Here is a 23,478-nt window from a genome sequence, read left to right on the forward strand (position 1 = left end):
TCTGATAGCGAGTTCCAGGCACCCACTACCCTCTGTGTAAAAAAAACTTGCACCGTACATCTCCTCTAAACCTTTCCCCTCGCACCTTAAACCTATGCCCCCTAGTAATTGACCCCTCTACCCTGGGAAAAGTCTCTGACTATACACCCTGTCTATGCCCCTCATAATTTTGTAGATCTCTATCAGGTCGCCCCTCAACCTCCGTCGTTCCAGTGAGAACAAACCGAGTTTATTCAAACTCATAGCTAAATTGTGTCATGTTTTTAGGCGGTCTTGTCACTGAACCCGCCTGATGCAAACAGGAGTAGAAATTACCGGCCAGTGGGAATTGTGTTATTAGTTATTAGTTTAAAAATATAATTATGGTGCCTCCTACCGCAAAATAATAATTCCAATTTATATTGTACCTACATTTGTGAACTGCAAACTAGCAGTGGTTTACTTGGGTTGTCGTGGTTCTACAATAATGTAATTCAGTTATTGAAAGCTTTGTAATGTATGACTAGTTCTTTGAAGACTTCCTAAATAAACAACATTTTCATTTTTATTACAGTATAAACTTTATAGTGGTAGCAATGTTTTAATTCCGCAAAGCCTTAATAAATGGTCTCTTTCTCCAGGGGTCCCTGCTTTGAGTCTATTTGAAGTGATGTGGAGGAATGTGCTTCTTGTTATATTATAAAATAATTTTATAAAAACTGAGTGACAAATATGTAAAATAATCAGAGCAGTTTGAAATTATGAAATGAAAAAAATGAAAATCGCTTATTGTCACAAATAGGCTTCAATGAAGCTACTGTGAAAAACCCCTAGTCGCCACATTCCGGCACCTGTTCGGGGAGGCTGTTATGGGAATTGAACCGTGCTGCTGGCCTGCCTTGGTCTGTTTTCAAAGCCAGCGATTTAGCCCTGTGCTAAACAGCCCCTGCAAATTATTGCTCAAGAAACCACTCATCCGACCAACACTATTGTTTTATTCAACTTTAGCAACATGGGGCCTGGTGGGAATAGATAATAATGGGAATAAAAACAACTGCATAGACCAATTGAGTTAATTGGTTTGTATATGTGCTATACCTTCTGGGTAATTCCAGGTGTATTTGGAAGCCAAAGATGGGGGTGGGATTTTCTGACTCTTCCCACCGGCAGGATATTTCAGTCCTGCCAAAGGTTGGCTCCTGTAGCACTTTCCTGGGGCAGCCAGCGAGCAAAACAAATGGCCGTTGACTTTGGTGAGACCTGAAGATCCTGTCAGCAGCCAATGCTGAGCCACCGCCGCTGACTGAAAGTTCCAGCCGGAGTGTTGGAAACGCATATTTGTATCAGCGCATAAAATCGTTTTAGCTTTTCTGTGTTGAGCATTCAACAGTTGCGACAGCACACTGAGACTTGCACTAACTGTCCTGTCCCTTTTAGAATTACAAAATTCTCCACAAGTATGTGGCTCTATATGTGACGTACCTTATCAAAGAAGGTCAATCAGAAAAGGCCTTAAATTTGTATGTTCAGCACGGTGCTCCTGCTAACACACAAGTAAGTGAAATAATAGCTATTATTTTAAAAATATCGTCTGGTGAGATGTTATTGATTGAATGTGAATAGTGAATGCCACTAGATATTCTATTTGACTAAACTAACATACTAAGGGATCTGACTCCTCTATCAATATGTGAACACCCTATTTTAGAAAAAATCATGCCAGTGAATGAATACTATACAACTGTATCCTTTAACAAATTATTCCCAACTATTGTTTACAACAACCGTACTATGTGAAGGAACATGTTAAAAATTCCCCTAAATAGTACCAGTGGGTAGGGAGCAGGTAGCTAGGGAAATAAAATAGAAGAACTAGGAACTGGAGTAGACAATTGAGCCCCTTGAGCCTGCTCCATCATTCAACACAATCATAACTGATCACCTCTCGACTTCAACTCCATTTTCCTGCCCATTCTCCACAACCCTTCAACCCATTACCAATTAAAAATCTGTCCATTTCCTCCTTGAATTGACTCAATGTCCCAGCATCCTCCACACTCTGGGGTGGAGAATTACACCGATACACACCCCTTTGAGACAAGTAATTGCTCCTCATCTCGGTTTTAAAATTATGACCTCTCGTTCTAGATTGCCCCAAAAGAGGAAGCATCCTCTCTTTGTCTACTTCGTTAAGCCCCTTTATCATCTTATATACCCAGTAGATCTCCTCTCATTCTGAAACTCTTAAGAGATTATAGGCCTAAACTGCTCAATCCCTCTTCATAAGAACACCCCTCATAAGAACACAAGAACTAGGAGCAGGAGTAGGCCATCTGGACCTTCGAGCCTGATCCGCCATTCAATGAGATCATGGCTGATCTTTTGTGGACTCAGCTCCACTTTCCTGCCCGAACACCATAACCTTTATTCCTTTATTCTTCAAAAAACTATATATCTTTATCTTGAAAATATTTAATGAAGGAGCCTCAACTGCTTCACTGGGCAGGGAATCCCATAGATTCACAACCTTTGGGTGGAGAAGTTCCTCCTAAGCTCAGTCCTAAATGTACTTCCCCTTATTTTGAGGCTATGCCACCTAGTTCTGCTTTCACCCGCCAGTGGAAACAACCTGCCTGCATCTATCCTATCTATTCCCTTCATAATTTTATGTTTCTATAAGATCCCCCGAATCCTTCTAAATTCCAATGAGTACAGTCCCAGTTTACTCAACCTCTCCTCGTAATCCAACCCCTTCAACTCTGGGATTAACCTAGTGAATCTCCTCTGCACACCCTCCAGCGCCAGTACGTCCTTTTTTAGGAAAGGAGACCAAAACTGAACACAATACTCCAGATGTGGCCTCACTATCACCTTATACAGTTGCAGCATAACCTCCCTAGTCTTAAAGTCCATCCCTCTAGCAATGAAGGACAAAACTCCATTCGCCTTCTTAATCACCTGTAAACCAACTTTTTGCGACTCATGCACGAGGACATCCAGGTCCCTCTGCACAGCAACATGTTTAAAGATTTTATTATTTAAATCATAATCCCTTTTGCTGTTATTCCTACCAAAATGGATAACCTCACATTTGTCAACATTGTATTCCATCTGCCAGACCCTAGCCCATTCACTTAAACTATCCAAATCCCTCTGTAGGCTTCCAGTATCCTCTGCACTTTTGTCTTCACCACTCATCTGAGTGACATCTGCAAACTTGGACACATTGCACTTGGTCCCCATCTCCAAATCATCTATGTAAATTGTGAACAATTGTGGGCCCAACACTGATCCCTGAGGGACACCACTAACTACTGATTGCCAACCAGAGAAACACCCATTAATCCCCACTCTTTGCTTTCTTTTAATTAACCAATCCTCTGTCCATGCTACTACTTTACCCTTAACGCCATGCATCATTATCTTATACAGCAGCATTTTGTCTGGCACCTTGTCAAAAGCTTTCTGGAAATCCAGATATACCACATCCATTGGCTTCCTGGTGTCTACCGCACTGGTAATGTCCTCAAAAGATTCCACTAAATTAGTTAGACAGCACCTGCCCTTTATGAACCCATGGTGCATCTGTCCAATGGGACAATTTCCATCCAGATGATTCACTATTTCATCCTTGATGATAGATTCCAGCATCTTCCCTACTACCGAAGTGAAGCTAACTGGCCTATAATTACCCGCTTTTTGCCTACCTCCTTTTTTAAAAGTGGTGTCACGTTTGCTAATTTCCAATCTGCCGGGACCACCCCAGAGTCGAGTGAATTTTGGTAAATTATCATGAGTGCGTTTGCAATTTCCCTAGCCATCTCTTTTAGTACCCTGGGATGCATTCCATCAGGGCCAGGAGACTTGTCTACCTTTAGCCCCACTAGCGTGCCCATCACTACTCCTTGGTGATAACAATCATCTCAAGGTCCTCACCTGTCATAGCCTCATTTTCATCATGTTATTTGAATCTTCCACTGTGAAGACCAACCCAAAAAACCTGTTCAATTCCTCAGCCATTTCCTCATCTCACATTATTAAATCTCCCTTCTCATCCTGTAAAGGATCAATATTTACCTTTGCCACTCTTTTTTTGTTTTATATATTTTTACGAGCTTTTACTATCTTTTTATATTCTGAGCCAGTTTACTCTCATAATCTATCTTACTCTTCTTTATAGATTTTTATTGTTGCTCCCTAAAGATTTCCCAATCCTCTAGTCTCCCACTAATCTTTGCCACTTTGTATGCTTTTTCCTTCAATTTGATACTCTCCCTTATTTCCTTAGATATCCACGGTTGATTTTCCCTCTTTCTACCATCCTTCCTTTTTGTTGGTATAAACTTTTACTAAGCACTGTGAAAAATCACTTGGAAGGTTCTCCACTGTTACTCAACTGTTTCACCATAAAGTCTTTGCTCCCAGTCTACCTTAGCCAGCTCTTCTCTCATCCCATTGTAATCACCTTTGTTTAAGCACAAAACACTAGTGTTTGAATTTACCTTCTCACCCTCCATCTGCATTTTAAATTCAACATATTGCGATCGCTCCTTCCGAGAGGATCCCTAACTATGAGATCATTAATCAATCCTGTCTCATTGCACAGGACCAGATCTAGGATCGCTTGTTCCCTCGTAGGTTCCATTACATACTGTTCCAGGAAACAAGCACGGATACATTCTATAAACTCCTCCTCAAGGCTGCCTTGACCGACCTGGTTAAACCAATCAACATGTAGATTAAAATCCCCATGATAACTGCTGTACCATTTCTACATGCATCAGTTATTTTTTTGTTTATTGCCCACCCCACCATAATGTTACTATTTGGTGGCCTTTAGACTACTCCTATCAATGACTTTTTCGCCTTACTATTCCTGATTTCCACCCAAATGGATTCAACCTTATCCTCCAAGGGAAGCATGGTAGCACAGTGGTTAGCACAGTTGCTTCACAGCTCCAGGGTCGATTCCCGGCTTGGGTCACTGACTCTGCGGAGTCTGCACATTCTCGCCGTGTCTGCGTGAGTTTCCTCTGGATGCTCCGGTTTCCTCCCACAGCCCAAAGATGTGCAGGTTAGGTGGATTGGCCATGCTAAATTGCCCTTAGAGTCCAAAAGGTTTAGTTGTGGTTACTGGGTTAGAAGTGTGGGCTTAAATGCGGTGCTATTTCCAAGAGCTGGTGCTGACTCAATGGGCTGAATTGCCTCCTTCTGCACTGTAAATTTTATGATTCTCCATAGCACCGATGTCATCCTTCATCTCTGGAATCAGTCTAATGAACCTTCTCTAAACTGCCTTCAATGCAACAACCTCCTTCCTTACGTAAGGGGACCACAACTGTATACATTACTCCAGATGCGGTCTCACCAATTCCTTGTACAGTTGCAGCAGCACTTCCCTACTTTATCTTCTATTCCTTTAACAATAAGTGCCAAAACTCTATTTGCCTTACTTATTACCTGCTGTACCTGCATGCGGGTTACATGCACAAGGACACCCAGATTCCTCTGCACAGAAGCACTCTGAAGTTTCTCCCCCTTTAGATAATAAGTTGCATTTCTATTTTTCCGACCAAAACGGATAACCTCATACTTATCCACGTTAAACTCCATTTGCCAAATTTTAGCTCACTCACCTAGCTTATCCATATCCATTTGTAAATGTTTTATTTCTTCATTGCAACTTACTATCCAACTTATTGAGGTGTCATCCGCAAATTTGGCTGTAATGCCTGTCTCTGCATCAAAATCATTAATATAGATTGTAAATAGCTGGGGCCCGAAGACCGAACCCTGTGGCATCCCACTCGGTAAATGTTGTCAACCAGAAAAAGGCCCATTTATCCCGACTCACTGCTTTCTGTTGGTTAGCAGACCACTGTCCAAGCTAATAAATTATCCCTAATCCCATGTGATCTTACCGTGTGTATAACCTATTGTGTGGCACCTTATCAAAGGCCTTCTGGAAGTCCAGATATTCTGCACCTACAGGATCCCCATTATCCACTTGGCTTATCCTATCTTTGAAGAAATCTAGAAAATTAGTCCAACACCATTTACCCTTAATAAAACCATGCTGACTCTGATGGATTGCATTTTGACTTCCCAATTGTCCAGTTATTACTTAATAATTGATTCTAACAATTTCCCAATGACAGATATTAAACTAACTGGTCTACAGTTTCCTACTTTCTGCCTCCCTCTCTTTTTTAATAAAAGCATTATTATTCCAATTCACTGGAACCTTTCCCGCATCCAGGGAAATTTGCAATACTATAACCAATGGATCCATTATTTCCGCTGCCTCTTCCTTTGTAGACTATCAGACCCCGGGGAATTGTCTGCCTTCAATCCCAATAGTTTGCTCAGTATTTTTTCCCTTTTGATAATGATTGATCTAAGTTCCTCCTTTTCTATTATCTCTGCATCATCTTTTATCATGGAATTGTATTGGTGTCCTTGACTGAAAACTGAGGCAAAATACTGGTTTAGTGTCTCAGCCATTATTTTGTTACCCACTGTTATCTCCCCAAGGGACCAACATTCACTTTAGCTACTCTCTTCCCTTTGTTATCCTTGTAGAAGCTTTTGCTATTATTTTTCATATTTTGCACTTGTTTTCTTAATTTACCCTTGCACTTTTTATTACTTTTATCACAACCCTTTATTGATCTTTTAAAAATTTCCCAATCTTCCACTGGCCTTTGCAATGTGGTATGCCTTATTTTTTGCCTTTATGTTATCTTTAACTTCCTGGCTTAGCCATGGATATTTTCTCCTCTTACAATCTTTCTCCCCCTCTGGAATGTATTTCGGTTGGGTGGAACGAATATCTCCTTAAAGATTAGCCACTGCTCATCAACTGTCCTACCTTTTAGTCTTCATGCCCAGTCCACTCGGGCCAAATATGTCCTCATGCTTATGTGGTTACTTAACTCCAGAATACTAGTGTGGGACTGCAGTTTCTCACCCTCAAACTAAATTTGAAATTCTAGCATGCTAAGACCACTCTTCCCGAGAGGATTCTTATATATGGGATCATTAATTAATCCCTCCTCATTACGCAATACCAAATCTAGAATAGCCTGCTCTCTGGTTGGTTCCACAACATATTGATCCAAGAAAAAAATCTCTAATGCATTCAATGAACTACCCTTCAAGGCTGCACTTGCCAATTTGATTAATCCAGTCTCTATACTTGTTACAATCACCGATGATTATTGCAGTATCTTTCTTACAAACCACCAGTGTTTCCTGGTTTATACTGTGCCCCACTGGGAACTATTATTTGGAATCTATGAATTACTCCACCATAGATTACTCTGGGTGACACAGTGCTGCCTCACAGCGCTCGGGACCCGAGTTCAATTCCAGTCTGTGTGGAATTTTCACGTCCTGCCCGTGTCTGCGTGGGTTTCCTCGGGTGCTCCAGTTTGCTACCATAGTCCAAAGATGTGCAGATTAGGTGGATTGACCATGCTAAAATTGATCCTTGGTATCCAGGAATGTGCAGGTTACTGGGGTGGGGCTACGGGGGTATAGTGGGGGAGTGGATCTAGGTAGAGTTCTCTTTTGGAGGGTTGGTGCTGATTCCATGGGCCGAATGGCCTCCTTCTGCATTAAAGGGATTCTATGATTCTACCAGGGATTTCTTTCCCAGACTGATTCTACGTCTTGATCTTCAGTGCCTATATAATTTCTCATTTCAGCACTGATCCCCTTCCTTTACTAACAAAGCTACAACATCTCATTTTCCTTCCTTCCTATCCTTCCGAAATTCTGAGTACCGTTGGATATTAAACACCCAGACCGGGTCTCCTTGTAACCATGCCTCCGTAATCACCACCATATCATACCCCTTTGTCTCTATTTGCGCTGTTAACTCATTAAGTTTGTTCTGTTTTCAAATTTCCCGACTCTTGCCTGATGCCTTGGTGCAATATGACGTTCACTCGTTCTGTCCCTTTTATTTCTTGGTAACAATATGTCTCACTCCTGCACTCCTACCTTTGCCTTTCATTTTGATTTTCTAATTTTTCATGCAACTGAACCACTCCTCCCCCCACTTCTCACTATTTTGTTTTAAAGCCTTATCTACAGCCCTAGTTATGCAATTTGCCCAGACTCTCGTCCCAGCATGATTCACGTGGAGCCCATCCCATCGGAACACCTCTCTCCTTCCCCAGTACTGGTGTCAATATCCCTTGAATTCAAACCCATTTCTTCCACACCAATCTTTGAGCCATGGATTTACCTCTTAATCTTATTGACCCTGTGCCAATTAGCTCGTAGTTCAGATAGTAATCCGGAGATTATTACCTTTTTGGTTCTGCCTTTTAATTTAGCCCCTAGCTGCTCATATTCTCTCAGCAAAACCTCTATCCTGTTCTACCTATATCATTTGTACCATGTGAGTCAAGGCAATTGGATCTTTCCCCTCCCACTCCATGTTTCTCTGCAGCTCAAGTGAGATATCTTGAACCCTGGTCCCAGATAGGCAATACAGCCTTCAGGACTCTCGTTCCTAGCCACCGAGAACAGTGTCTGCGCACCTAACTATACTATCCCTGATTACAACTATATTTCTCTTTTCTCCCCCATTTCAATGGCAGCCTGTACCATGGTGCTCATCCTCCCTACAGTCCCTACTCTTGTCCACATAGGGAGCATGAATCTCAAACCTGTTGGAAAAGGGCTGAGGTTCCTGCAACCCTACCTCTTGGATCCCTCTACCTTCCTCACTCATAGTCGCACCCTCCTGTCCCTGACCACTGGCCAAATGCAAGGTAGTTAATCTAAGGGTGGCATAGTTAGCAATACTGCCTCACAGTGCCAGAGACCCAGGTATGATTTAGACCTTGGGTGACTGACAGTGTGGGATGTACACATTCTCCCCGTGTCTGCATGGGTTGTCTCCGGGTGCTCCGGTTTCCTCCCACAGTCCAAAGATGTGCAGGTTAGGTGGATTGGTCATGATCAATGCCTGGGGTTACAAGGATAGGAGGGGGTGTTGACCTAAATAGAGTGCTCTTCAGAGGATTGGTGCAGACTCGAAGGGCCAAATGGCCTCCTCCTGTACTGTAAGGATTTTATGGACTGTCTCCTGAAACACAACATCCAGGTAACTCTCCCCCTCCTTGACGTGTCACAGTGTCCAAAGCTTAGACTCCAGCTCATCACCCCGAGCTGGAGTTCCTCAAGGAACCAACACTTACTATAGATGTGGTCACTAGGAACTGCTATGGGCTCCACCAGTTCCCACATCATGCAGGTATAACACGTTGTCTGGCCCTGCATCTCTATTTTATTTTATTTGTTTTTTTAAATTTCCAACTGGTCTTTAGTTGTTTAATCTGTAAAATATTCCTCTTATTTACCTTTAATCTGAAAGCAATTTAGAATAGGTAATTCAAATTGGCAGGTACCTACCAACCAATGAACCTACGATTTTCCTGTATTTTCAATTTTTTTTCTACTCTGTTTATGATGAGCTCGTCCCGCACAGCTCCCGTCCCTTCCCTTGCTGTTTTAACTCGCCGGGTCCACATCTCTCCGTACTGTTTCCCATTCTGAAGCTGCTCTCCCTTCCCCCTTGGTTTTAACTCAACGTGCCCGCCTCTCTCTGTACTGTTTCCCATTCTGAAGCTGCTCTCCCTTCCCCTGCAGTTTTAACTCGCGGGGTCCACCTCTCTCCACGCTGTTTCTCGGAAAATATAGAAGCTGTAAGTCAAGTTTTAGGTCAAAACATTTGGCACAGGAAGAGAGGGAATTTTAACTCCCTACAACTAGCAGAAACCATGTGAGAATGGAGTTAAAATCTAGGCAGTGCACTTGCATCTCTACTGGCCCATGTCTATTTTAATACTTGACTCGGGCGGGAGTCCCATGAAGAGATATAAAGTGGGGTCCCATGGCATAAGATTTCAGACCTATATTAATGGCATACTGGGCGGGGCATCCATCACAGACACTACACCGTAAAGCCCAACAGGCCAGTAGTGGAGTGCCTTATTGATTGCCTGTGCTTAATAATTTGACCTGTACATTCCTATGACAATCTTTGAAAAATGCGGAAGTTTCTCAGAAAAAAAGTTCTTTGTATGTTTTAGTTTTGTGATGATCTTTACCTTTGTTTTTTGTGTGCAGAATTTTAACATATACAAACGGATTTTCATAGATGTTATAAACATGCCAGATAAAAATAGTGCAGATGCTTACAGGACATGGGCTGATCTTCGCGATGTGCTCTTCAATCTGGTTAGTAAAGCATAAACGCAATTATGTATATGAGAAAAACAATATTGAAACAAATTGAGATTTATACCAAGATCTGAATGTCAGAGAGTGTTGCATCATTATTCTTTAACCTCTAAACCGAGATAGAAATCTAAACAGTTGGAGTTGAGATCTGTGGTCTGTCTATTTTTGAAAAGGTTTTGGGTAGAATAAATTTAGGTAGTTTCAAATCAGTATTCTATGAACATGAGTGAAAGACCGCACTTAGGGCCGGGTTTTCCGGCCATGGCACAGACAGGCATCGTTGTGAGTGGGCTGGGGAAATTTGGAGAGCTGTTAAAAGGCAATGGCTCTCCATATTTTCCCCATCCTGCCCTTGATGATACCCACCGGTGTAGGGGCCAGAAAATCCTGTGCTGAAAACTTGCATAAACTCAACACTGTACACTGCCTTCTTGCTTGTGTCAGCAATCCTGCTGAATTGGTATAAAAGGATGTTCCTCTGAGGGATAAGAATGGGACATTTCAGAAGCAATGTGTTTCATCTTTATTATGCAGATATGTGGGATTATTTCGATCTCGTCAAATGGTTTCTGTACAAAATGTTTATCTATGTTATGATTCAGCTGTTTTGACCTTTGTTTGAGCTCAGATGATGGCTTTCTCAATTATTGGACAAATGATGAACAGAAACATTTCTCAACCATGATACAGCGAGTATTTGTGAACCATGCACAAAGATAATTTCTTGTTTAAACACATTGATCCAAAAAATTACAAATGTTTTCAATGATTTTGATTATATTGCGCTTGGTGATAATTTTGAATATTTTCTTTTTCTATTTGGGCTGGAAGGGAACATTTTCATGCTGTCACAAACAACTTTCTTGTAAAGTAACGTTTTATTTTTCCATGACAATAGAGATTTGACCTTTGTAGGTAAGGCTGAGGCGAAGGATAGTTTTGATACCTCCAATTGTCCAAATTATCTACTGGAAAGAAGACTTGGTTGGTTCAGAAAAAAAGAATAAATAAAAAGCTGGCTTTCTGTTTTCATAGTGTGAATCTCTTCTGAATAATTTTTTCTGCTATTTTTGTCTGAAACTACATTTTGTAACTTGATGCATAGTTCTCAATAACATGAGAATTTGGTTTGTGCTGTCTTTTTTTTAAATATACATTTTGAGTACCCAATTCTTTTTTTTTCAATTAAGAGGCAATTTAGCGTGGCCAGTCCACCGAGCCTGCACATCTTTGGGTTGTGAGGGTGTGTCCCATGCAAACACGGGGAGAATGTGCAAACTCCACACAGACAGTGACCCGGGGCTGGGATCGAACCCGCGACCTCAGTGTCGTGAGGGAGTAGTGTTAATCATTGCACCGTGCTGCCCTATGATGTCTGAGCACGTGCAGTATTTCTCAGGATGCATCAGTACAATTCAGCCAGCTGGTCTGAAGAATCCTTTTCTTTAGATTACAGCAGCTTGGCTGGAAAAAGATGGGCCAAATTTGAAAAGCTTTACTGAGCTACACATCAATTAAATGAGGCAATTCAGTTAAATGAGGGCGAAAACTTGACCGTATCTAATTAATAAGTAGAAAAAGTGAGAGACTGGGGTTCAAGTGAGAGAAAGGGGGACTGGGTTCAAGAGAGGGCGTTGAAGAGAAGAAATGTGTTCTCATGTGCAGTTACTTCAGTTTTCAAAAACATGTTGAACTTTGATGTCAACTGATGTTCCTAGCTACGTTTTGTTGATAATTCGAAATGTTTACAGCCATGAGACAAAGACTCTAATTTCTAATATCTGTCAGACAACAGGGGAGACACAGATAGAGAGAACGGAAGATGGGCAGTTTTATTCTAACATTAATTTAAAAACAAAGACAGTTTGAATTTTACAGGCAAACAAAGGCTCTTTGATGGAAACAAATAGGAAAGGAAGATAGGTGGGGAAGGGGAAAACAAAACCTGACCACTTAAGGGAGTGAGTGGATTTAGTGATTGGAGAATTACAAGTGGAATGAATGAAGGGAAAGTGCTGAGGTTATGGAATTGCCTATAGACTTTATTTTTTAATTTAAATGATATCCAAGTACTTCACATAAATATAAATTGGAGAGTTTTTCTTTCAGTCCAATCTTTTAACTCAAAGGCCTTTCTTCAAAATTATCAGATTCCGGTCGTATTTGTCCTTTTTTAAAAGTTAAATTTAATAACTGAATAACTTCAGTTTTTTATTTGCTTCATCCATCTGGCTTAGAGCTTGAGGTGTGAGGCTTGCTCTCAGGACACCAACAGTGAATTTTGTAGCTGGCTACCAGGATGCAATGCCTTTCGGGACTCTACTCTGCAATTTCTACTTGTATCCTCTGAGACTCATTTGCACTTGGAGTCTTCCAACTTATTGTTCTTGGAGCAGAAACTGAGCAGGATCTGAATCGACCTATTTCATAAATACTCCCGACTCTGATCATAAATGCACCAGACTCCAAATGATTTTTATTCAACCTATGGCTTATTTAAAGTGTGTAACTGTATCTACGGTGTTGTAGGTAACATTTATAATGTGTTTTCTGTAATTCTGTGGTCCATACAGTCTCGGTCTACACAGTAAATGAAAACAGCATTAATTTTTGGGATGTGTTTTTGTAATGTTCCAGTGTGAAAATCTAGTTAAATCTTCTGAGGCTAATTCTCCTGCCCATGAAGAGTTTGAGCAGATGCTGCTGATTTCACATTATTATGCCACTCGTGCAGGATCACTGGGAGTCAACCAGCTGGTAAGTTTATGTTACTGTGTGAGTACCCTACTATTGGGTTTATCAAAGTTTTATGTATTACTACATCCTGACACCGATGGACTGGTCTTTCTTACTACTTAGAATAAAAAGTGACCTTTCATTAGTTAAGAGTCATAGAATTTACAGTGCAGAAAGAGGCCATTCGGCCCATCAGGTCTGCACCGGCTCTTGGAAAGAGGACCCCACTTAAGCCCCTACCTCCACCCTATCCCCGTAAACCAGCAGCCGCACCTAACCTAAGGGCAATTTAGCACGGCCAATCCATCTAACCTCCACATCTTTGGACTGTGGGAGGAAACCAAAGCACCCGGAGGAAACTCACGCAGACACGGGGAGAATGTGCAGACTCCGCACAGACAGTGACCCAAGCCAGGAAGCGAACCTGGGACCCTGCTGCTGTGAAGCAACAGGGCTAACCACTGTGCTACTATGCCACCCTTTTAAAGGTAATGAATAGTTGCTGGTTTATTGGGCATTGTTATCTTGCATTCCACTGTTTTGTTGATATGCTACCTTGTTGAGCAATTTGGCTGTAACACTGTTTTCAGTAAGAAATGTAATTTTTATATCTAAACAGACAGATTCTCCATGACTGTGTAACCAGGTTTTCTATTGTCAGTGCATTATCTATTATAGAAGTGGCATTTATAAATTAACAAAGAATCCAATTATCAGTCTAGTTCAATTTCATAAAGGCAATTTAACAATTTCTGTGCTCTTCTTAATGTTTTGTGAAATGGAAAATTGCAGTGTTTTCAACAATGAAATACAAATGAATAGTGATTGGACATTTTTAAATCTATTGCATGTTAAAACATGTGAAATGATTCTTGATTTCAGGACATGATTACAGCAAAATTATCCATCTCTTTGCTGCGGCACACAGACATCATCCCTGCTGACAAAGCTTTTTATGAGGCTGGCATGGCAGCAAAGGTATGTATTCCACCATCACCTGGGATTTTACCTGTATTGGCGATATGACTATATTGTAGGGGTGCTGCAAATCAACTCGGCTGGTAATAGTTCTAAAAATGAAACTGGAAAATGGCAGATACATAAATTCCTCACCAGGTACTGTAGAAAAAAGAACACTCTTGGCACTAGTACAAGCATCTGATTTTTTTTCTCAATTTAAATTTTCCAAGAAAGGGAAGTAACGATATGTTGCTATTGAATTCAGTCAGGATCCAAAAAAAATAAAGTTTGTTAATATTCAAACTAGTTTTAGGATTTCTAGCTGAACATTTATTTCTGCTTCACATATAGTGATTGTACCTCAAAAGCAACCTTGTTGGCTCTAATTACTTTGAGGCTTCCTGAGAGCACAAATAAGTCACTTTATAAATTTAATTTATTTATTTCCAGAAAATTTACTTTTAACTTTTCTTCAGTATGCACTGGAACTGTATGAACAGCATAACTAAATTAACTAAACAATCCATTGGGGGTCAGAACTGTTACATAAGTATAGCTTTATTAACTTTAGAATTCAGAATCCGTAATGTTACAATCCCATTTGATGTTATAACTGAATGCGAAGATCTCAAAATCTAATGAATGATCAAAAGACCGTAAGTTTTACTATTTTTAATTAAACATTGCGGAACAGAGTCACAGGATCGCTAATTAGTTTTAACAATAAGAAAATGACATTTATTAAACATGAAAAGTTGGATTATTATACAATATTCCTTTACTCTCCCCTTAGCTTAACAAATGTACACGGATTTTAACATTAACACAGATTACAAAGTACATCTTCAGCTACAATGGTCCCATTACCACACAGGCCCTTTTAAGCACACAGATTGTGTGCACTCTGCTTTGAACCCAAGTTCGTATCTGTGATTTTCTCCTCCAAATCCCTCTAGATGATTGTCACCTGAGAGTTCCCAAACTCCACTCCCAAAAACACAGGGCGGGATTCTCCAGTTCCCCAGCCACATGTTTCTCAATGGTGTGCCGTTTGCTGGTGGCGAGGTTCTCTCTTCCCGCCGCTTGTCAATGGAATTTTCCATTGAAGTCACCCCATGCCACCAGGGGGAAAAGAGAATCCAACGGCCGAAGAATTCCGGCCACGCTTTAAAATCTTCTCATAATAATAATAATGCTTTCCCTTAGCGGTTTGCCTCCCAAAATCTAGCCCAGGTTTTCCAAATTACACTTTTAAACAAAGCTTGTGCTCCACTTTTCATAGTGACTCCAGTCCAGGATTTTACACCAACCCCTTTTAGGTTTTCCTTATCTTTATGGCTGTACAAACTGTTCACAATTGTTTTAACTCTCAATTTCCAGACTGAATTAAAATGGCATCAGATGTTTCACCTACCTCTAAAGTCTGCTGTCCTACGTTAAATCTACTTGCTTCAATTGTTTCTTTAACTCCAAATACTTTGTTTACTCTTCCTTTAATTCTTAGGAACCATACCTTGGTCTCTGTTCTCTTAACATAAGAACATAAGAACTAGGAGCAGGAGTAGGCCATCTGGCCCCTCGAGCCTGCTCCACCATTCAATGAGATCATGGCTGATCTTTTGTGGACTCAGCTCCACTTTCCGGCCCGAACACCATAACCCTTAATCCCTTTATTCTTCAAAAAACTATCTATCTTTATCTTAAAAACATTTAATGAAGGAGCCTCTACTGCTTCACTGGGCAAGGAATTCCATAGATTCACAACCCTTTGGGTGAAGAAGTTCCTCCTAAACTCAGTCCTAAATCTACTTCCCCTTATTTTGAGGCTATGCCCCCTAGTTCTGCTTTCACCCGCCAGTGGAAACAACCTGCCCACATCTATCCTATCTATTCCCTTCAGAATCTTATATGTTTCTATAAGATCCCCCCTCATCCTTCTAAATTCCAACGAGTACAGTCCCAGTCTACTCAACTTCTCCTCGTAATCCAACCCCTTCAGCTCTGAGATTAACCTAGTGAATCTCCTCTGCACACCCTCCAGTGCCAGTACGTCCTTTCTCAAGTAAGGAGACCAAAACTGAACACAATACTCCAGGTGTGGCCTCACTAACACCTTATACAATTGCAGCAGAACCTCCCTAGTCTTAAACTCCATCCCTCTAGCAGTGAAGGACAAAATTCCATTTGCCTTCTTAATCACCTGTTGCACCTGAAAACCAACTTTTTGCGACTCATGCACTAGCACACCCAGGTCTCTCTGCACAGCAGCATGTTTTAATATTTTATCATTTAAATAATAATCCCTTTTGCTGTTATTCCTACCAAAATGGATAACCTCACATTTGTCAACATTGTATTCCATCTGCCAGACCCTAGCCCATTCACTTAGCCTATCCAAATCCCTCTGCAGACTTCCAGTATCCTCTGCACTTTTTGCTTTACCACTTATCTTAGTGTCGTCTGCAAACTTGGACACATTGCCCTTGGTCCCCAACTCCAAATCATCTATGTAAATTGTGAACAGTTGTGGGCCCAACACTGATCCCTGAGGGACACCACTAGCTACTGATTGCCAACCAGAGAAACACCCATTAATCCCCACTCTTTGCTTTCTATTCATTAACCAATCCTCTATCCATGCTACTACTTTCCCCTTAATGCCATGCATCTTTATCTTATGCAACAACCTTTTGTGTGGCACCTTGTCAAAGGCTTTCTGGAAATCCAGATATACCACATCCATTGGCTCCCCGTTATCTACCGCACTGTTAATGTCCTCAAAAAATTCCACTAAATTAGTTAGGCAAGACCTGCCCTTTATGAACCCATGCTGCGTCTGTCCAATGGGACAATTTCCATCCAGATGCCTCGCTATTTCTTCCTTGATGATAGATTCCAGCATCTTCCCTACTACCGAAGTAAAGCTCACTGGCCTATAATTACCCGCTTTCTGCCTTCCTCCTTTTTTAAACAGTGGTGTCACGTTTGCTAATTTCCAATCCGCCGGGACCACCCCAGAGTCTAGTGAATTTTGGTAAATTATCACTAGTGCATTTGCAATTTCCCTAGCCATCTCTTTTAGCACTCTGGGATGCATTCCATCAGGTCCAGGAGACTTGTCTACCTTTAGCCCCATTAGCTTGCCCATCACTACCTCCTTGGTGATAACAATCCTCTCAAGGTCTTCACCTGTCATAGCCTCATTTCCATCAGTCACTGGCATGTTATTTGTGTCTTCCACTGTGAAGACCGACCCAAAAAACCTGTTCAGTTCTTCAGCCATTTCCTCATCTCCCATTATTAAATCTCCCTTCTCATCCTCTAAAGGACCAATATTTACCTTAGCCACTCTTTTTTGTTTTATGTATTTGTAGAAACTTTTACTAACTTCAGGTATCTTAAATGTTCTTTCTGTTCCAATTCCCTGGTATCTGGATTGTATTATGTTTCTTAGAGAGCTTGCATCTTTGCAACTCCCTTGTCCTTTCCAACTTCTCCTTTCAATCTGTTCAGAGAGCTGTTCAGTCCCCAGTGTTCTGTCTCCAACTGCTCTGGCTTCCAGTTCAAACTCAGAATAAAGGAAAGCCCTTTCCCCTGAAAAGTGGCCTCCTGTAGCTAAGCAATGACTTGCTTCCATTTATTCTTCATGCCGTAGCCCCCTCTAAGCACAAAAGAATTACAGTTGGAATTGAAACCTGCAACCACCATTGTAGAACATTAATCTAACTATCGGTTTTACTCTTCCAGGCACAGAAATATTAAATTAAACCCACTTAAAACTATACCTTATTTCTAATGTTTACCAATATAAATCCCTTAAAACTACCTTTGTTTTCGAAACAGTAATCATTTAGGTTGCAACCAGATATGAGGTGGGCAAAAGGATTTTTCTAGCAATTTGTAATGATTAACTGTTTAAAATAAAATAACTAAAATAAGAATTGATGAACATAGTTAATGCATTCAAACTAGGGTTAATTTCCTTCTTGTCCTTCGTTGCTGTAAAGACCTGTCCCTGGTTAGTAGATGCGAACATCACAATGTGGGGTACAACTTTATTAGTAACTCAAAGAACAAGTAAATCTACTTTTAACACTAACTTTATAGAAAAAAGCTTTCAGAAACACAAAACCTCCAATGGAAATTTGATGTAACAAAACACCTAAGGGGCTGCAAATTGAAATTTAGATAGTAAGACTTTCTTTTGCACATTTTGGGCAGAATAGTACTGGGGTGAGGGAGCTGCCAGAAGTCATCCCACACAGCAATGAAGTGCTGTGCAACTCATTAATGAGGACTGAGGGGGACATCCTCTAAGGCCTACTCTCTGGAGCTGCTAGCTAATCCAAATGGCCACCAGCTCCATCAGTCCCGACAGCGCCAGGAAGGCATCAGTGACAGCTGTGGGACTGCTGCAAAAGTGAGGAGCCCAAGGCCTAGGATCCCTGGAGCAGTTGGGGCCTCAGGCAGGGAAGGTTTGGGAGGGTTAGGGAGATGGGCAATGTGGTGGGTGGAGGAGAGGGAGGGGTGGGGGCGGAGGAATTAAGAGGGGGAGCAGGTAGGAAGGAAGAGCGGTTCAGTCTAAGGGATGCTGTCCCACAACTGGCAAAGGACAGCCCCTGAAGAGTGATCCTCCCCTCTCCTTCCCATCCTTTAATGATTTGAGGTTAAAAATTAGGCTTTCTTCTCCTGCCCTGCTGCCATGCATGGGCATGGATAGAGTATTATTCGGGTAACTAGGCTTGATAACATGTCTAACTGTTCCTTAATTGGTCATTTTAATATGGTAGGCGGGCTCGGCATCCACCCAAGTCATATCATGGGGGTGAGCTCAGAGGTGGGCGGGAAGGTGGTGGGATGGGTGCCCACTCCATTTTACGTGCCCCACCCTCTTGGAAACACGCCTGCCAGGATCACATAATTCAGCCCTTTATTTCTGTTTAACTGAAAGTTTCAACTTGCTATTTGTTTGTACTTCTGTCAATTCATGGCATTAAAACAAAATAATTGCTATTCCAGTTTGGATGTGGAACTGAGACTGCCCAGTGAATTTAATGGCAGACTCTGGAGCGAGAGTCATGGAGTCACAAAACCACATGGGAATATTGAAGCACCCTTCAAAACAGTCTCCTCACAGTCCCCAGCTTTTGACATCCATGCAATTTTGGTTTCTTAGCAACTACACTTCAGTGAACTAAAATCCTTTTCTCCCCATAATAAAACAGGCAATTGGTTGGGAGAACATGGCTTTTATATTCCTGAATCGTTTTCTGGATCTTTGTGATGTAAGTGCTCTAATCTTCTAACGTCAGTCTATTGTTAATGTTTTCAGAAATTTTCTCTCTAATTCAGCAAATGTAAGAAAAAAGATGATGCATTTAAAGCATTACCATCATTGTTAATAAATAGGTATAATTTTAGGTAATCTTTATATTTGTATTTGTGTGTTTGTGTGTGTGTTGGGCAGAAGCAATAAATTTACGTTTAAGCTTAATTTATATTTCTGAAGTTGTGCGTTAAGGGGACTTGAGTTTTGGTTTCAAGATTGCCTGTAAATCTGGGTTTGTTTGTATATCTGAATTTTTAATACGGTTTTACAACTCTTATGGGGGGGGGGGGGGGGGGGAACTATGATGTTGCCGAGCAACAAAGGGCACATGGGCAGATTCAGTTCAGCTGGAAGAAGGTGACCCAGAAGGAAAACACCAGTTCCACCGCAACTGCTGGAACGGACAGGACAATGCAAAAGGACAGAAAGAAAGTCCCAAAGAAGATTCAAAAACCAACGAGGTGCAGGAATACAACCCAAGATGACAGTTGAGGCAGGAACAAGGACAGGAATCATAGCCAGTGAAGTTAAGGCTGAGGAACAGAGGCTGCAAGTTAAAAAGCAGGGCTACAGTATGAAGACCTGAAATAATGTGGGCTTGTGGATAGCCAGGAGATCAGTAGAGACAATCAGAGGTTGGTGACCCCTTACTAATAGCCTGTAAAGCAATGGTGTGGTGTTCTGTTGGCAAGGCTGGGTATCTGAGAGATTGCGTATAAGGCGAAGCTTGAAAACACGTGATGTTCTAGGGGAGAGGATTATTGGAAGGAGAGGTTAAAATCATGGAGGTGGATTCTTGTTGAAGACACTGAAGAGAAAGTGCCCTTTGGGGAAAGATTCCAAAAAGAGTTCTTCGAGAGTGATTGGAAACCCTCATGTGAAAGGCCGAGTTCTGTGTGACGAGTTGGGAGACGTTAAACATAGAACATAGAAAATACAGCACAGAACAGGCCCTTCGGCCCACGATGTTGTGCCGAACCTTTGTCCTAGATTAAGCATAGATTATCATTGAATTTACAGTGCAGAAGGAGGCCATTCGGCCCTTTGAGTCTGCACCGGCTCTTGGAAAGAGCACCCTACCCAAACTCAACACTTCCACCCAACACCAAGGGCAATTTGGACATTAAGGGCAATTTATCATTGGCCAAATCACCTAACCCGCACATCTTTGGACCGTGGGAGGAAACCGGAGCACCCGGAGGAAACCCACGCAGACACGGGGAGGACGTGCAGACTCCGCACAGACAGTGACCCAAGCCGGAATCGAACCTGGGACCCTGGAGCTGTGAAGCAATTGTGCTATCCACAATGCTACCGTGCTGCCCTTGAGAACAAATAAATCTACACTATCATTTTACTGTAATCCATGTACCTATCCAATAGCTGCTTGAAGGTCCCTAATGTTTCTGACTCAACTACTTCCACAGGCAGTGCATTCCATGCCCCCACTACTCTCTGAGTAAAGAACCTACCTCTGATATCCCTCCTATATCTTCCACCTTTCACCTTAAATTTATGTCCACTTGTAATGGTTTGTTCCACCCGGGGAAAAAGTCTCTGACTGTCTACTCTATCTATTCCCCTGATCATCTTATAAACCTCTATCAAGTCGCCCCTCACCCTTCTCCGTTCTAATGAGAAAAGGCCTAGCACCCTCAACCTTTCCTCGTAAGACCTACTCTCCATTCCAGGCAACATCCTGGTAAATCTTCTTTGCACCTTTTCCAGAGCTTCCACATCCTTCCTAAAATGAGGCGACCAGAACTGTACACAGTACTCCAAATGTGGCCTTACCAAAGTTTTGTACAGCTGCATCATCACCTCACGGCTCTTAAATTCAATCCCTCTGTTAATGAACGCGAGCACACCATAGGCCTTCTTCACAGCTCTATCCACTTGAGTGGCAACTTTCAAAGATGTATGAACATAGACCCCAAGATCTCTCTGCTCCTCCACATTGCCAAGAACTCTACCGTTAACCCTGTATTCCGCATTCATATTTGTCCTTCCAAAATGGACAACCTCACACTTTTCAGGGTTAAACTCCATCTGCCACTTCTCAGCCCAGCTCTGCATCCTATCTATGTCTCTTTGCAGCCAACAACAGCCCTCCTTACTATCCACAACTCCACCAATCTTCGTATCGTCTGCAAATTTACTGACCCACCCTTCAACTCCCTCATCCAAGTCATTAATGAAAATCACAAACAGCAGAGGACCCAGAACTGATCCCTGCGGTACGCCACTGGTAACTGGGATCCAGGCTGAATATTTGCCATCCACCATCACTCTCTGACTTCTATCGGTTAGCCAGTTCGTTATCCAACTGGCCAAATTTCCCACTATCCCATGCCTCCTTACTTTCTGCATAAGCCTACCATGGGGAACTTTATCAAATGCCTTACTAAAATCCATGTACACTACATCCACTGCTTTACCTTCATCCACATGCTTGGTCACCTCCTCAAAGAATTCAATAAGATTTGTAAGGCAAGACCTACCCCTCACAAATCCGTGCTGACTATCCCTAATCAAGCAGTGTCTTTCCAGATGCTCAGAAATCCTATCCTTCAGTACCCTTTCCATTACTTTGCCTACCACCGAAGTAAGACTAACTGGCCTGTAATTCCCAGGGTTATCCCTAGTCCCTTTTTTGAACAGGACATTCGCCACTCTCCAATCCCCTGGTACCACCCCTGTTGACAGTGAGGACGAAAAGATCATTGCCAACGGCTCTGCAATTTCATCTCTTGCTTCCCATAGAATCCTTGGATATATCCCGTCAGGCCCGGGGGACTTGTCTATCCTCAAGTTTTTCAAAATGCCCAACACATCTTCCTTCCTAACAAGTATTTCCTCGAGCTTACCAATCTGTTTCACACTGTCCTCTCCAACAATATTGCCCCTCTCATTTGTAAATACAGAAGAAAAGTACTCGTTCAAGACCTCTCCTATCTCTTCAGACTCAATACACAATCTCCCGCTACTGTCCTTGATCCTTGATCGGACCTACCCTCGCTCTAGTCATTCTCATATTTCTCACATATGTGTAAAAGGCCTTGGGGTTTTCCTTGATCCTACCCGCCAAAGATTGTTCATGCCCTCTCTTAGCTCTCCTAATCCCTTTCTTCAGTTCCCTCCTGGCTATCTTGTATCCCTCCAATGCCCTGTCTGAACCTTGTTTCCTCAGCCTTACATAAGTCACCTTTTTCCTCTTAACAAGACATTCAACCTCTCTTGTCAACCATGGTTCCCTCACTCGACCATCTCTTCCCTGCCTGACAGGGACATACATATCAAGGACACATAGCACCTGTTCCTTGAACAAGTTCCACATTTCACTTGTGTCCTTCCCTGCCAGCCTATGTTCCCAACTTATGCACTTCAATTCTTGTCTGACAACATCGTATTTACCCTTCCCCCAATTGTAAACCTTGCCCTGTTGCACGTACCTATCCCTCTCCATTACTAAAGTGAAAGTCACAGAATTGTGGTCACTATCTCCAAAATGCTCCCCCACTAACAAATCTATCACTTGCCCTGGCTCATTACCCAGTACTAAATCCAATATTGCCCCTCCTCTGGTCGGACAATCGGACAGTCGTTGGTACCAATGTGCACCACGACTTCTGGCTGCTCCCCCTCCCCCTTAAGGATCCTGAAGACACGATCCGAGACATCCCTGGCCCTGGCATCCGGGAGGCAACATACCTTCCGGGAGTCTCGCTCGCGACCACAGAATCTCCTATCTATTCCCCTAACCATTGAATCTCCTACAACTATTGCTTTTCTATTCTCCCCCCTTCCCTTCTGAGCCCCAGAGCCAGACTCAGTGCCAGAGACCTGGCCGCTAGGGCCTTCCCCCGGTAGGTCATCCCCCCCCCAACAGCATCCAAAACGGTATACGTTGATGGGAAATCTATAGCATCTATTCTGGATGACATCTCTTGCTGGGTTTCAGAGTGTTGTGTGTCTGACCACATGTCACTTGTTGGTTTACATAGATTGTGCACTCACTGTGCACAGTAGAGTAGAACATCGAAATTTGTAACTTGTATTATCCTGAAAAAGCTGTATATATCTGTAAAGATTTAGTTGCGGTGACAGAACAGTGTAATATCGTTCATCCTTTTTTGTTTAATATTATTTATTCTTTTTAAAAAGGTATTTTATTCCAAACATATTCAAAAGTACAAAAACATAAATAAATCAAA

At 42.0% G+C, this 23,478-nt stretch overlaps 1 protein-coding gene across 1 annotated transcript in view; it reads left to right on the plus strand.

Moving 5' to 3' along the window:
* The window catches only part of ift172 (intraflagellar transport 172), a 211,697-nt gene that overhangs the window by 160,415 nt on the left and 27,804 nt on the right, over positions 1 to 23,478 (plus strand). The window contains exons 40-44 of the mRNA XM_072499027.1: positions 1,417 to 1,533; positions 10,126 to 10,236; positions 12,877 to 12,996; positions 13,858 to 13,953; positions 19,161 to 19,220. Of these exons, the coding sequence (XP_072355128.1) occupies positions 1,417 to 1,533; positions 10,126 to 10,236; positions 12,877 to 12,996; positions 13,858 to 13,953; positions 19,161 to 19,220 (504 nt within the window). The remainder of the gene's footprint in view (positions 1 to 1,416; positions 1,534 to 10,125; positions 10,237 to 12,876; positions 12,997 to 13,857; positions 13,954 to 19,160; positions 19,221 to 23,478) is intronic.

The sequence above is a fragment of the Scyliorhinus torazame genome, chromosome 4 (assembly GCF_047496885.1).
Source record: "Scyliorhinus torazame isolate Kashiwa2021f chromosome 4, sScyTor2.1, whole genome shotgun sequence".
Lineage (NCBI taxonomy): Eukaryota > Metazoa > Chordata > Chondrichthyes > Carcharhiniformes > Scyliorhinidae > Scyliorhinus > Scyliorhinus torazame.